At 43.4% G+C, this 13600-nt stretch overlaps 1 protein-coding gene across 1 annotated transcript; it reads right to left on the bottom strand.

The window, feature by feature from the left end:
- Window positions 1–2380: 2380 nt before the first annotated feature.
- LOC115116645 (TSC22 domain family protein 1-like) lies at window positions 2381–5315 on the bottom strand. Its single transcript, XM_029645137.2, has one exon. The coding sequence runs from the start codon at window positions 4585–4587 to the stop codon at window positions 2611–2613; it is 1977 nt and encodes a 658-aa protein (XP_029500997.2). The 5' UTR covers window positions 4588–5315; the 3' UTR covers window positions 2381–2610.
- Between the last annotated feature and the right edge of the window lie 8285 nt (window positions 5316–13600).

The raw sequence follows: 13600 nt of genomic DNA, 5'->3' as shown, positions 1-13600 counted from the left end.
AAACAAAAAAGATAATTACTTGACACATTAGAAAGACAAAATAGTGGTGTAAACATTTAAATGACATTGGGATCACTAATGTTTAGAAAAAAATCCCTAACCGAAAAGTTTTTGTTTTTTTTACAACATTTTAAATCACAACATTACCACTAACAGGTCCCAAACATTATTATTACAAGCACCTCACGCAACAATGCTGTAACGTTAGGAGATATGCATCTTTCAAATGATTTGGCATGGATATAAAGCACTCTGCACATCATCGTCGTTAACAGTTGGAAAAATGTCAGAGAGTGAGACAGGGAAGAGACAGAAGCCCAAGTCCTGTATGGCAATACTATGAGTTCAATGAGAAGGTGGTGAAATAAATAGAGTGAGACAGGGAAGAGACAGCAGCCCAAGTCCTGTATGGCAATACTATGAGTTCAATGAGAAGGTGGTGAAATAAATAGAGTGAGACAGGGAAGAGACAGCAGCCCAAGTCCTGTATGGCAATACTATGAGTTCAATGAAAGGTGAAATAAAAAGTGAGACAGGGAAGAGTCCTGTATGGCAATACTATGAGTTCAATGAGAAGGTGGTGAAATAAATACTAGTGGCAGTACAAAGGCAATGCTGAACCAGCTGAAACACCATGAGACCCAACCGGTTGGTCACAGCAGCGGAATAAGGGACGGAGTGAAAGAAATCACTGTACTGATTCCAGAAAGAAATCACAGTACTGATTCCAGAAAGAAATCACAGTACTGATTCCAGAAAGAAATCACAGTACTGATTCCAGAAAGAAATCACAGTACTGATTCCAGAAAGAAATCACAGTACTGAATCCAGAAAGAAATGACAGTACTGATTCCAGAAAGAAATCACAGTACTGATTCCAGAAAGAAATCACAGTACTGATTCCAGAAAGAAATCACAGTACTGATTCCAGAAAGAAATCACAGTACTGATTCCAGAAAGAAATCACAGTACTGATTCCAGAAATGATTGCAGTTGATATGCAACCACTGCCAATGGATCAAATGCATTAAGAAGGAAAAAAAAAATCCACAAATTAACTTTTAACAAGGCACACCGGTTAATTGAAACACATTCCAGGTGACTACTTCATGAAGCTGGTTGAGAGAATGCCAAGAGTGTGCAAAGCTGTCATCAAGCAAAGGGTGGCTACTTTGAAGAATCTAAAATATATTTTGATTTGTTGAACACTTTTTTGGTTACTACATGATTATGTGTGTTATTTCATTGTGTTGATGTCTTCACTATTATTCTGCAATGTTGAAAATAGTAAAAAATAAAGAAAAACTCTGGAATGAGGTGTCCAAACTTTTGACTGGTACTGTGTGTGTGTGTGTGTGTGTGTGTGTGTGTGTGTGTGTGTGTGTGTGTGTGTGAGATATATGAGGTTGGAATAATACTATGAAATTGTGAAAATGATGATAATGCCCTTTTAGTGTAAGAGCTGTTTGAAAAGACCACCTGAAATGTCAGCCTGTTTTGGATGGAGTTTTGGCCTGCCTAGTGTATAATATAGTATATTAGTATATTAGAACAATAAGAAAGAGTTCCAAACCTCTCTACCAATAACAGCTAGTTCTCAGTTGTCTTCCCCTCCCCACTCAGACCAGTCAGTCCTGGCAAAATTCTTGCTTGAGAAATTGCAGAAACTGCTTCTACACCTGCATTGCTTGCTGTTTGGGGTTTTAGGCTGGGTTTCTGTACAGCACTTTGAGATATCAGCTGATGTACGAAGGGCTATATAAATACATTTGATTTGATTTGGTTTGCTAAGAAGCTATTTGTTTCTTTTATAGCATTTTAAATGTAAAACTATCACAGTAAGGTAGGACTACTTAATTGTTACCCAGAAACGGCTACATTGGACCTTTAAAGCAGTCTATGATGTCATAGTGAAAAACAGCTACATTGGACCTTTAAAGCAGTCTATGATGTCATACTGAAAAACAGCTACATTGGACCTTTAAAACAGTCTATGATGTCATAGTGAAAAACAGCTACATTGGACCTTTAAAGCAGTCTATGATGTCATAGTGAAAAACAGCTACATTGGACCTTTAAAACAGTCTGATGTCATACTGAAAAACAGCTACATTGGACCTTTAAAACAGTCTATGATGTCATAGTGAAAAACAGCTACATTGGACCTTTAAAGCAGTCTATGATGTCATACTGAAAAACAGCTACATTGGACCTTTAAAGCAGTCTATGATGTCATACTGAAAAACAGCTACATTGGACCTTTAAAACAGTCTGATGTCATACTGAAAAACAGCTACATTGGACCTTTAAAGCAGTCTGATGTTATACTGAAAAACAGCTACATTGGACCTTTAAAGCAGTCTGATGTTATACTGAAAAACAGCTACATTGGACCTTTAAAACAGTCTATGATGTCATACTGAAAAACAGCTACATTGGACCTTTAAAGCAGTCTATGATGTCATACTGAAAAACAGCTACATTGGACCTTTAAAACAGTCTATGATGTCATACTGAAAAACAGCTACATTGGACCTTTAAAGCAGTCTGATGTTATATAGCCTCAGCTATCTTCAACAGTTCTAATTCCAACACAGAGGCCATCCATCCTTACCTGTCCTCCTCTCCATCTGCAGACTGTGTCCTCAGGCTTGCAGCAGCGGCCACTAAGGCACTGGCATCTCCAGCCATCCCCATGCTCTCCATGGAGCGGCCCCCCAGCCGGGGCAGCGTCAGCAGGGACTGGTGTTGGAACAGCAGCCTCTGGGCATCCTCCAGCTGGGATGCCGTTAGGGTGGGGATGCTTCCCCCGTACAGAGCCCCGCTTTGGGCCAGGCTGGTGTGGCTGAGGGGAACCCTGTGAGTAAGGAGGGGCTGGAGGTCGGCACGGAGTGTGGTCACGAAAGGGGCGGAGGGGTGCTGGGGGTGAGGGTGCAGCTGCTGAGCTGGGAGGTTCTGGAGCTGACTCTGAAGGGGTTGAGGGACAGCGGCCGGGCCAGGCATGGACACCCCAAGAGAGCCAGGGTGTGGGAGGAGGACCTGGGACTGGAGAGGAGCCGTAGGCTGGATGAAGTCTGGAGGCCGGCTGCCTGTCTGGCACACTAGCCCCGCTGGGAACTGGGGCGTGGGGTACCCTGTATGGGCATGCTCCATATCATAGGGCATCTGCTGGGGCATGGCCTGACTCCTAGCGCCCTGGGCATTCACCTGAGGGGCTGCTGGTAGAGTACCATGGGGGACCATGCTGGTCTGCTGCAACAGGAGAGGGTTAGGGTCCTGAGGGACCATGTGGGCTTGCAGAGAATTCTGGACAGTCTCAGGACTGGTGTAGTCCTGGTGCTGGTATGGCTGCGCGGTCTGGGGTGCCACTGCTCCCATCTCTATGCCTCCGTATTGGACAACACCGGCCACCACACTTCCATTCCCTGCTTGGCTCTCTGGGCCGCCAGCGCTGGGTGCAGGGGCTGGGTCAGAAGTGGGCGCGGCAGGGAGAACCTCCTTCTCATAGTACTCAGTACACATCCATCTTCCCTTGCGGAACGGCTCTGAGTTAGAGTCCAGCTTCACCACTCTGAAGCGAGAACCCGGAGTGGCTTGGGTCTGAGTCTGTTGTGTCTGGGTGCTGGAGGTCACAGGCTGTGCCACTGCTACTGACATCCCAATCTGAGTGCTATTGGTGGGCCCTGTGACTCCAGGGAGAGCCCCTACTCCACTGGATGTCACTTGCCGGCCTCCACTACTGTCAAAGATTATTGGGCCCGCAGAGGGAGGGGCACCACTATCACTGACTATGGATGACACATCCATGCCTGGCGCAGCAGTGATGGTAACAGAAAACTGGGCAGTGGTATTCTCCACCATACCCTGCCCCATCTGAGTCTGGTTGGGCCCAGCCATTTCAGAGGAACTCCCCTCTGCCACTGAGACAGTAAAGGCTGCTGGCACCACATTCTCTTGCAGATTATGCACAGTCCCATTCACCATGTTACCAGGCTGCGGAGGGCCCTGAGGCTGCAGGGGTTCGCACGGAGGGTCCTGGGGTAGGGAGTGAGGGTCCTGGGGTAGGGAGTGAGGGTCCTGGGGTAGGGAGTGAGGGTTCAGGGGTTCGTTAGGGGACACTGCGCCTGGGGTCTCCACCCCATGGGGGCTGTTGAGGGTCTCGTCCGAGGAGCTCCTCTCAGGGACGCCGGTGTCCCGAGGTACGGACACTTCCTGCATTTCAGAGGAGGACAGGTCCTCTGTGTGGGATTCATCCATGTCATCATAACTCTCTGTGTCGTCCGCTATGCTGTTGTTGGTGCTAACAGAGACCTGGGCCGGGGTCACGCTAGTTATCTGGAAGCCACTCTTTTTTTTCACCTGAGACCCGGACTGGGGGAGGTTAAGGCTCAGGGGGTGGTGGTGCGGCTCAGGGGAGGAGGACCCAGCCTGGCTAGTTGTCTGATAATCATCAGTGGGAATTACATTACTGCTACCTGCAGCAGACCCAGATGCACCGCCACTACCGGTGGTGTTACTGCCTCTTCTATTGTGGAAAGACATCTTCCTAGACCCAGAGGAATCTACTGAAAAGTCCTGTTGATGCATCTTGTGAACAACACGAAGCCAGTAACAGGGCAAAGAAGTGACTAGCTGTGTAGCTACTAAATGAAAGATGGTTGTTATAGCCAGGCATAAATAACGTTAATGTAGTCAGAGGTTAGCTAGCTAATAGTTACCTAATAGTTAGCCAACGATGGCTAATGTAAGCAAGGTGACAGTCCCACAATAAATCACAACAAAGCAAGGACGTCGATGTTATTTTCTGTTTTCAGTAGTCGAGCACTTCACGTCTGATAAACTGTCGATAATGAAGTGAATTACTAAATATTAGCTCAGACATGTCCAGAACAACAACCAAGCTAACTTACCTATGTTTTATAGCTAGCTGAAATGTAAACTACAAAGAGACGCTTATAGAAACGTTTGTTAAACAACACCCAAATCATATCTTAAATATAATATGAATATCTCACTGGATTAAATTATTTGAAGTGAATATTATAACGTTAGTGCCAAATTCAGCGTCAAAAGCTGTGTGGTAAGAGATCACCTCCATCGATGGCATCACCAGACGATGAGTCTTCTCTCCGAGACTCTGGTTTGTTGTTGGACAATTCAGTCAGACACCCATCACTGGATAAACATCCTCTTAGCACACAGAAACTTGTTTGAATCCATCTCGACGGTTTCTAGTTAGTGTCGTTTTTCCTCATCGTCCTCTCGCTTGGCCCCAGCTAGTCTCTCTCTGACGACGGGAAGAGGGACATAGCTACTGCGCATGCCCTGAGAAGAGGAACATAGCTACTGCGCATGCCCGAGAAGAGTGCCATAGCTACTGCGCATGCCCCGAGAAGAGTGCCATAGCTACTGCGCATGCCCTCAACTAGCGAAGAGGCGGGGCTGAAAGAACATCAGTCGGTCCCTGTCATGACCTCTACATAAATAACTCTGTGCTTTCCCACTCACATAAAATAACAACAAATGTTCATATAATAAGACATTTGGCAGAAGCTTTTATCCAAATGAGCTTAGACATGCGTGCAGAAATCTAATGTATGTGGACCTGGGAATCAAACTCATTACTCTGGCGTTTACAAGCACCATGCTCTACCAACTGCGCTACAAAGGAACCCTAGACTGGTTGCTTAGTGTTAGACTGCAGGTAAAGCAGCAGCAGTGAACGTTATATACTTTACAAAAAATATAAATGCAACAATTTCGAAAATTTTACTCAGCTACAGTTCATAAGGAAATCAGTCAATTGAAATAAATTCATTCAGCCCTAATCTATGGATTTCACATGACTGGGAATACAGACATGCATCTGTTGGTCCCCTTAAATAAAAAGGTAGGGGCGTGGAATAGAAAATCAGTCATTATCTGGTGTGACCACCATTTGCCTCATGCAGCGAGACATTTCCTTCTCATAGAGTTGATTAATTCTGGCCTGTGGAATGTTGTCCCACTCCTCTTCAATGGCTGTGCGAAGTTGCTGGATATTGGTGGGAACTGGAACATTCTGTCGTTCACGTCGACCCAGAGCATCCCAAACATGCTCAACGGGTGACATTTCTGGTGAGTACGGAGGAACTGGAACACACTGTCGTTCACGTCGACCCAGAGCATCCCAAACATGCTCAATGGGTGACATGTCTGGTGACTATGGAGGAACTGGAACAGCCTGTCGTTCACGTCGACCCAGAGCATCCCAAACATGCTCAATGGGTGACATGTCTGGTGACTATGGAGGAACTGGAACACCCTGTCGTTCACGTCGACCCAGAGCATCCCAAACATGCTCAATGGGTGACATTTCTGGTGAGTATGGAGGAACTGGAACACCCTGTCGTACACGTCGACCCAGAGCGTCCCAAACATGCTCAATGGGTGACATTTCTGGTGAGTATGCAAGCCACGTAAGAACTGGACATTTTCAGCTTCTAGGAATTGTGTACAGATCCTTGCGACACGTGGCGTGCATTATCATGCTGAAACATGAGGTGATGGAGGAGGATGAATGGCACGACAATGGGCCTCAGGATCTCATCATGGTATCTCTGTGCATTATCATGCTGAAACATGAGGTGATGGAGGAGGATGAATGGCACGACAATGGGCCTCAGGATCTCGTCACGGTATCTCTGTGCATTATCATGCTGAAACATGAGGTGATGGAGGAGGATGAATGGCACGACAATGGGCCTCAGGATCTTGTCACGGTATCTCTGTGTATTATCATGCTGAAACATGAGGTGAAGGAGGAGAAATGGCACGACAATGGGCCTCAGGATCTCGTCACGGTATCTCTGCGCAGTCGAATTGCCATAGATAAAATGCAGTTGTGTTCGTTGTCTTAGCACACCTGCCCATACCATAACCCCACCGCCACCATGTTCACAACGTTGACATCAGAAAACTGCTCACCCACACAACGCCGTACGCGCTGTCTGCAATGTGCCCAGTACAGTTGAAACCGGGATTCATCCTTGGAGATCACACATCGCCAGCGTGCCAGTGGACATCGAAGGTGAGCATTTGCCCACTTAAGTCGGTTATAACGCCAAATTGCAGTCAGGTCAAGACCCTGGTGCAGACGACGAGTACGCAGATGAGCTTCCCAGAGACAGTTTGACAGTTTGCGCAGAATTTCTTTGGTTGTGCAAATCCAGTATCATCAGCTGTCCGGGTGGCTGGTCTCTGACGATACCGCAGGCGAAGAAGCCAGATGTGGAGGTCCTGGGCTGGCGTGGTTACATGTAGCCTGTGGTTTGCGAGGCCGGTTGGACCTACTGCCAAATTATTCTAAAACAACTTTGGTGGTGGCTTGTGGTAGAGAAATGAACATTCAGCTCTGGTGGACATTCCTGCAGATGCACACGCTCCCTCAGAACTTGAGACATCTGTGGCATTGAGTTGTGTGACAAAACTGCACATTTCAGAGTGGCCTTGTATTTTTCCCAGCACAAGGTGCACCTGTGTAATGATCATGCTGTTTAATCAGCTTCTTGATATACCACACCTGTCAGGCAGATGGATTATCTTGGCAAAGGGAGGTACATATATTTGTTCACAAAATGAGAGAAATAAGCTTTTTGTGCATATGGAACATTTCTGGTATATTTTATTTCAGCTCCTGAAACATGGGACCAACAATTTACAAGTTGCGTTTTAATTTTTGTTCAGTATAGTAATTTGGTACAAAGGATAGCGGTGAAACAAAGCCATCTACACCAGTATGATGCGTGCTAAAAGACAGCCCCATGTGCACAGAACTTAATGTTTACCTCATGTATCATACCTGGATGATCACCCACATGACACTGATCCACCTTAGAGGCATGTTCCCTCTGACACCTCCCCAGCCTGATCTCTGTCCCTCCCCAGCCTCAGGCAACAAGCTATAGCAATATAGCTGAAATGATAAATAAGCAACGACAGGAGGTATGGTGTTGGACAGTCAAACCATGAGGGTAGGGAAAGAAGAGGCAGGGCTGAGAGCTGGACTAGAGCCCTATGCAGTACACTAGGGTAGGGAAAGAAGAGGCAGGGCTGAGAGCTGGACTAGAGTCCTATGCAGTACACTAGACTGGACTAGAGTCCTATGCAGTACACTAGACTGGACTAGAGCCATATGCAGTACACTAGACTGGACTAGAGTCCTATGCAGTACACTAGACTGGACTAGAGTCCTATGCAGTACACTAGACTGGACTAGAGCCCTATGCAGTACACTAGACTGGACTAGAGCCCTATGCAGTACACTAGACTGGACTAGAGCCCTATGCAGTACACTAGACTGGACTAGAGCCATATGCAATACACTAGACTGGACTAGAGCCCAATGCAGTACACTAGACTGGACTAGAGTCCTATGCAGTACACTAGACTGGACTAGAGTCCTATGCAGTACACTAGACTGGACTAGAGTCCTATGCAGTACACTAGACTGGACTAGAGTCCTATGCAGTACACTAGACTGGACTAGAGCCCTATGCAGTACACTAGACTGGACTAGAGCCCTATGCAGTACACTAGACTGGACTAGAGTCCTGTGCAGTACACTAGACTGGACTAGAGTCCTATGCAGTACACTAGACTGGACTAGAGTCCTGTGCAGTACACTAGGGTAGGGAAAGACGAGGCAGGGCTAGGAGCTGTCAAAGCTCTTCCAGCATATCAACATCACCACATATCGTAAACATGTCGTATACAGCTGGAGGGAAGGGTGGAGAGAATGGAAGGTGAGGGTTAGGGTGGGGAGGGTTACGGTAGAGGGAATGGAAGGTGAGGTTTAGGGTGGAGGAGAGTTAGGGTGGAGGGGAGGGTGGTTAGGGAAGGTTAGGGTAGAGGGTCAAATAAAATAAAATGTTATTGGTCACAAACATATTTAGCAGATATTATTGTGCGTGTAACGAAATGCTTGTGTTCTTTGCTCCGTATATAAACTAGCTAACCCTAACCGTATATAAACTAGCTAACCCTAACCGTATATAAACTAGCTAACCGTATATAAACTAGCTAACCCTAACCGTATATAAACTAGCTAACCCTAACCGTATATAAACTAGCTAACCGTATATAAACTAGCTAACCCTAACCGTATATAAACTAGCTAACCGTATATAAACTAGCTAACACTAACCGTATATAAACTAGCTAACACTAACCGTATATAAATTAGCTAACACTAACCGTATATAAACTAGCTAACACTAACCGTATATAAACTAGCTAACACTAACCGTATATAAACTAGCTAACCCTAACCGTATATAAACTAGCTAACACTAACCGTATATAAACTAGCTAACCCTAACCGTATATAAACTAGCTAACCGTATATAAACTAGCTAACACTAACCGTATATAAACTAGCTAACACTAACCGTATATAAACTAGCTAACACTAACCGTATATAAACTAGCTAACCCTAACCGTGTATAAACTAGCTAACCCTAACCGTATATAAACTAGCTAACACTAACCGTATATAAACTAGCTAACACTAACCGTATATAAACTAGCTAACACTAACCGTATATAAACTAGCTAACCCTAACCGTGTATAAACTAGCTAACCCTAACCGTATATAAACTAGCTAACCGTATATAAACTAGCTAACCCTAACCGTATATAAACTAGCTAACCGTATATAAACTAGCTAACACTAACCGTATATAAACTAGCTAACACTAACCGTATATAAACTAGCTAACACTAACCGTATATAAACTAGCTAACCCTAACCGTGTATAAACTAGCTAACCCTAACCGTATATAAACTAGCTAACACTAACCGTATATAAACTAGCTAACACTAACCGTATATAAACTAGCTAACACTAACCGTATATAAACTAGCTAACACTAACCGTAAATAAACTAGCTAACACTAACCGTATATAAACTAGCTAACCGTATATAAACTAGCTAACACTAACCGTAAATAAACTAGCTAACACTAACCGTATATAAACTAGATAACCCTAACCGTATATAAACTAGATAACCCTAACCGCATATAAACTAGCTAACACTAACCGTATATAAACTAGCTAACACTAACCGTATATAAACTAGCTAACCGTATATAAACTAGCTAACACTAACCGTAAATAAACTAGCTAACACTAACCGTATATAAACTAGCTAACACTAACCGTATATAAACTAGCTAACACTAACCGTATATAAACTAGCTAACCCTAACCGTATATAAACTAGCTAACCCTAACCGTATATAAACTAGCTAACCGTATATAAACTAGCTAACACTAACCATATATAAACTAGCTAACACTAACCGTATATAAACTAGCTAACACTAACCGTATATAAACTAGCTAACACTAACCGTATATAAACTAGCTAACACTAACCGTATATAAACTAGCTAACCCTAACCGTATATAAACTAGCTAACCCTAACCGTATATAAACTAGCTAACCGTATATAAACTAGCTAACACTAACCATATATAAACTAGCTAACCCTAACCGTGTATAAACTAGCTAACACTAACCGTATATAAACTAGCTAACACTAACCGTAAATAAACTAGCTAACACTAACCGTATATAAACTAGCTAACCGTATATAAACTAGCTAACACTAACCGTAAATAAACTAGCTAACACTAACCGTATATAAACTAGATAACCCTAACCGTATATAAACTAGATAACCCTAACCGTATATAAACTAGCTAACACTAACCGTATATAAACTAGCTAACACTAACCGTATATAAACTAGCTAACCGTATATAAACTAGCTAACACTAACCGTATATAAACTAGCTAACCGTATATAAACTAGCTAACACTAACCGTATATAAACTAGCTAACACTAACCGTATATAAACTAGCTAACCCTAACCGTATATAAACTAGCTAACCCTAACCGTATATAAACTAGCTAACCGTATATAAACTAGCTAACACTAACCATATATAAACTAGCTAACACTAACCGTATATAAACTAGCTAACACTAACCGTATATAAACTAGCTAACACTAACCGTATATAAACTAGCTAACACTAACCGTATATAAACTAGCTAACCCTAACCGTATATAAACTAGCTAACCCTAACCGTATATAAACTAGCTAACCGTATATAAACTAGCTAACACTAACCATATATAAACTAGCTAACCCTAACCGTGTATAAACTAGCTAACACTAACCGTATATAAACTAGCTAACACTAACCATATATAAACTAGCTAACCCTAACCGTGTATAAACTAGCTAACACTAACCGTATATAAACTAGCTAACACTAACCATATATAAACTAGCTAACCCTAACCGTGTATAAACTAGCTAACACTAACCGTATATAAACTAGCTAACACTAACGTGTATAAACCGTATATAAACTAGCTAACACTAACCATATATAAACTAGCTAACCCTAACCGTATATAAACTAGCTAACACTAACCGTGTATAAACTAGCTAACACTAACCATATATAAACTAGCTAACCCTAACCGTGTATAAACTAGCTAACCCTAACCGTATATAAACTAGCTAACCCTAACCGTATATAAACTAGCTAACCCTAACCGTATATAAACTAGCTAACCCTAACCGTATATAAACTAGCTAACCCTAACCGTATATAAACTAGCTAACCCTAACCGTATATAAACTAGCTAACCCTAACCGTATATAAACTAGCTAACCGTATATAAACTAGCTAACCCTAACCGTATATAAACTAGCTAACACTAACCATATATAAACTAGCTAACCCTAACCGTGTATAAACTAGCTAACACTAACCGTATATAAACTAGCTAACACTAACCGTATATAAACTAGCTAACACTAACCATATATAAACTAGCTAACCCTAACCGTATATAAACTAGTTAACACTAACCGTATATAAACTAGCTAACACTAACCGTATATAAACTAGGCTCTCTGTAAACCTCTAGCCTGCTGACCTGCTGTTATGACAATGTCTGGATTAATAACAATATTTAATTTGTAAAGCACATTTCCCAGACTCACTGGCTATGAGGTAGAAAACGAACTAAATTCATCAACAATACATCAAAAAGTAGAAGGAACAATCACAATACCAACCATTACCTACTAATAGAACATATAGACTTGAAACAGATTAACCGATCTAACATTAAAAGCTAGCTTGAATAGGTAGGTCTTTAGTTGTGTTTTAAACAATGAAATGTCAGCTGCCTCCTTGACATGTGCAGGCAGTGTTTTCCAGAGCTGAGGGGCCATGTGAGAAGCAGGGAACCCAAATTACTTTGCAATCGTTTTGTTCAGTTTCACTGTGCCAACCAGCAAAATAAAGTTCTGAACCGGTTCAAACCCCCAAAAAGTTTAGGTTTATATCCTTCCTTTCTAAACCTCCAAAAAAAAAAATCCAAATTAATATCCTTTTTTTTTACATTGACACTACCGGTCAAACGTTTTTGAACACCTACTCATTCAAGGGTATTTCTTTATTTTTACTATTTTCTACATTGTAGAATAATGGTGAAGACATCAGAACTAATAAATAAATAAATCACCAGTCCTGATGGAGTTCCCACATATGCTGAGCACTTGTTGGCTGCTTTTCCTTCACTCTGCAGTTCAACTCATCCCAAACCATCCCAATTTGGTTGAGGTCGAGGAATTGTGGAGGCCAGGTCATCTGATGCAGCCCTCCCATCACTCTCCTTCTTGGTCAAATAGCCCTTACACAGCCTGGAGGTGTGTTGGGTCATTGTCCTTTTCAGGGACGTCACTAGGCCTATTTTAGGGGGGCTTTAGCAATTTAGCAAGCTAGCTGGCTAGCTTTACGGGTGTTGTGACATGAGTATGAAATTGCAATTCTGGTTGTTTGCCAAAGCAGCAGTTACTCTTCTTGGGGTCCAGCAAAATTAAGGCAGTTTATACAATTTTAAAACATTACAATACATTCACAGATTTCACAACACACTGTGTGCCCTCAGGCCCCTACTCCACCACTACCACATATCTACAACACACTGTGTGCCCTCAGGCCCCTACTCCACCACTACCACATATCTACAACACACTGTGTGCCCTCAGGCCCCTACTCCACCACTACCACATATCTACAACACACTGTGTGCCCTCAGGCCCCTACTCCACCACTACCACATATCTACAACACACTGTGTGCCCTCAGGCCCCTACTCCACCACTACCACATATCTACAACACACTGTGTGCCCTCAGGCCCCTACTCCACCACTACCACATATCTACAACACACTGTGTGCCCTCAGGCCCCTACTCCACCACTACCACATATCTACAACACACTGTGTGCCCTCAGGCCCCTACTCCACCACTACCACATATCTACAACACACTGTGTGCCCTCAGGCCCCTACTCCACCACTACCACATATCTACAACACACTGTGTGCCCTCAGGCCCCTACTCCACCACTACCACATATCTACAACACACTGTGTGCCCTCAGGCCCCTACTCCACCACTACCACATATCTACAACACACTGTGTGTCCTCAGGCCCCTACTCCACCACTACCAC

Source organism: Oncorhynchus nerka, unplaced genomic scaffold (assembly GCF_034236695.1).
Source record: "Oncorhynchus nerka isolate Pitt River unplaced genomic scaffold, Oner_Uvic_2.0 unplaced_scaffold_909, whole genome shotgun sequence".
Lineage (NCBI taxonomy): Eukaryota > Metazoa > Chordata > Actinopteri > Salmoniformes > Salmonidae > Oncorhynchus > Oncorhynchus nerka.
The sequence above is the reverse complement of the archived record's forward strand: the minus strand, read 5'-3'. Positions and strand labels throughout refer to the sequence as shown.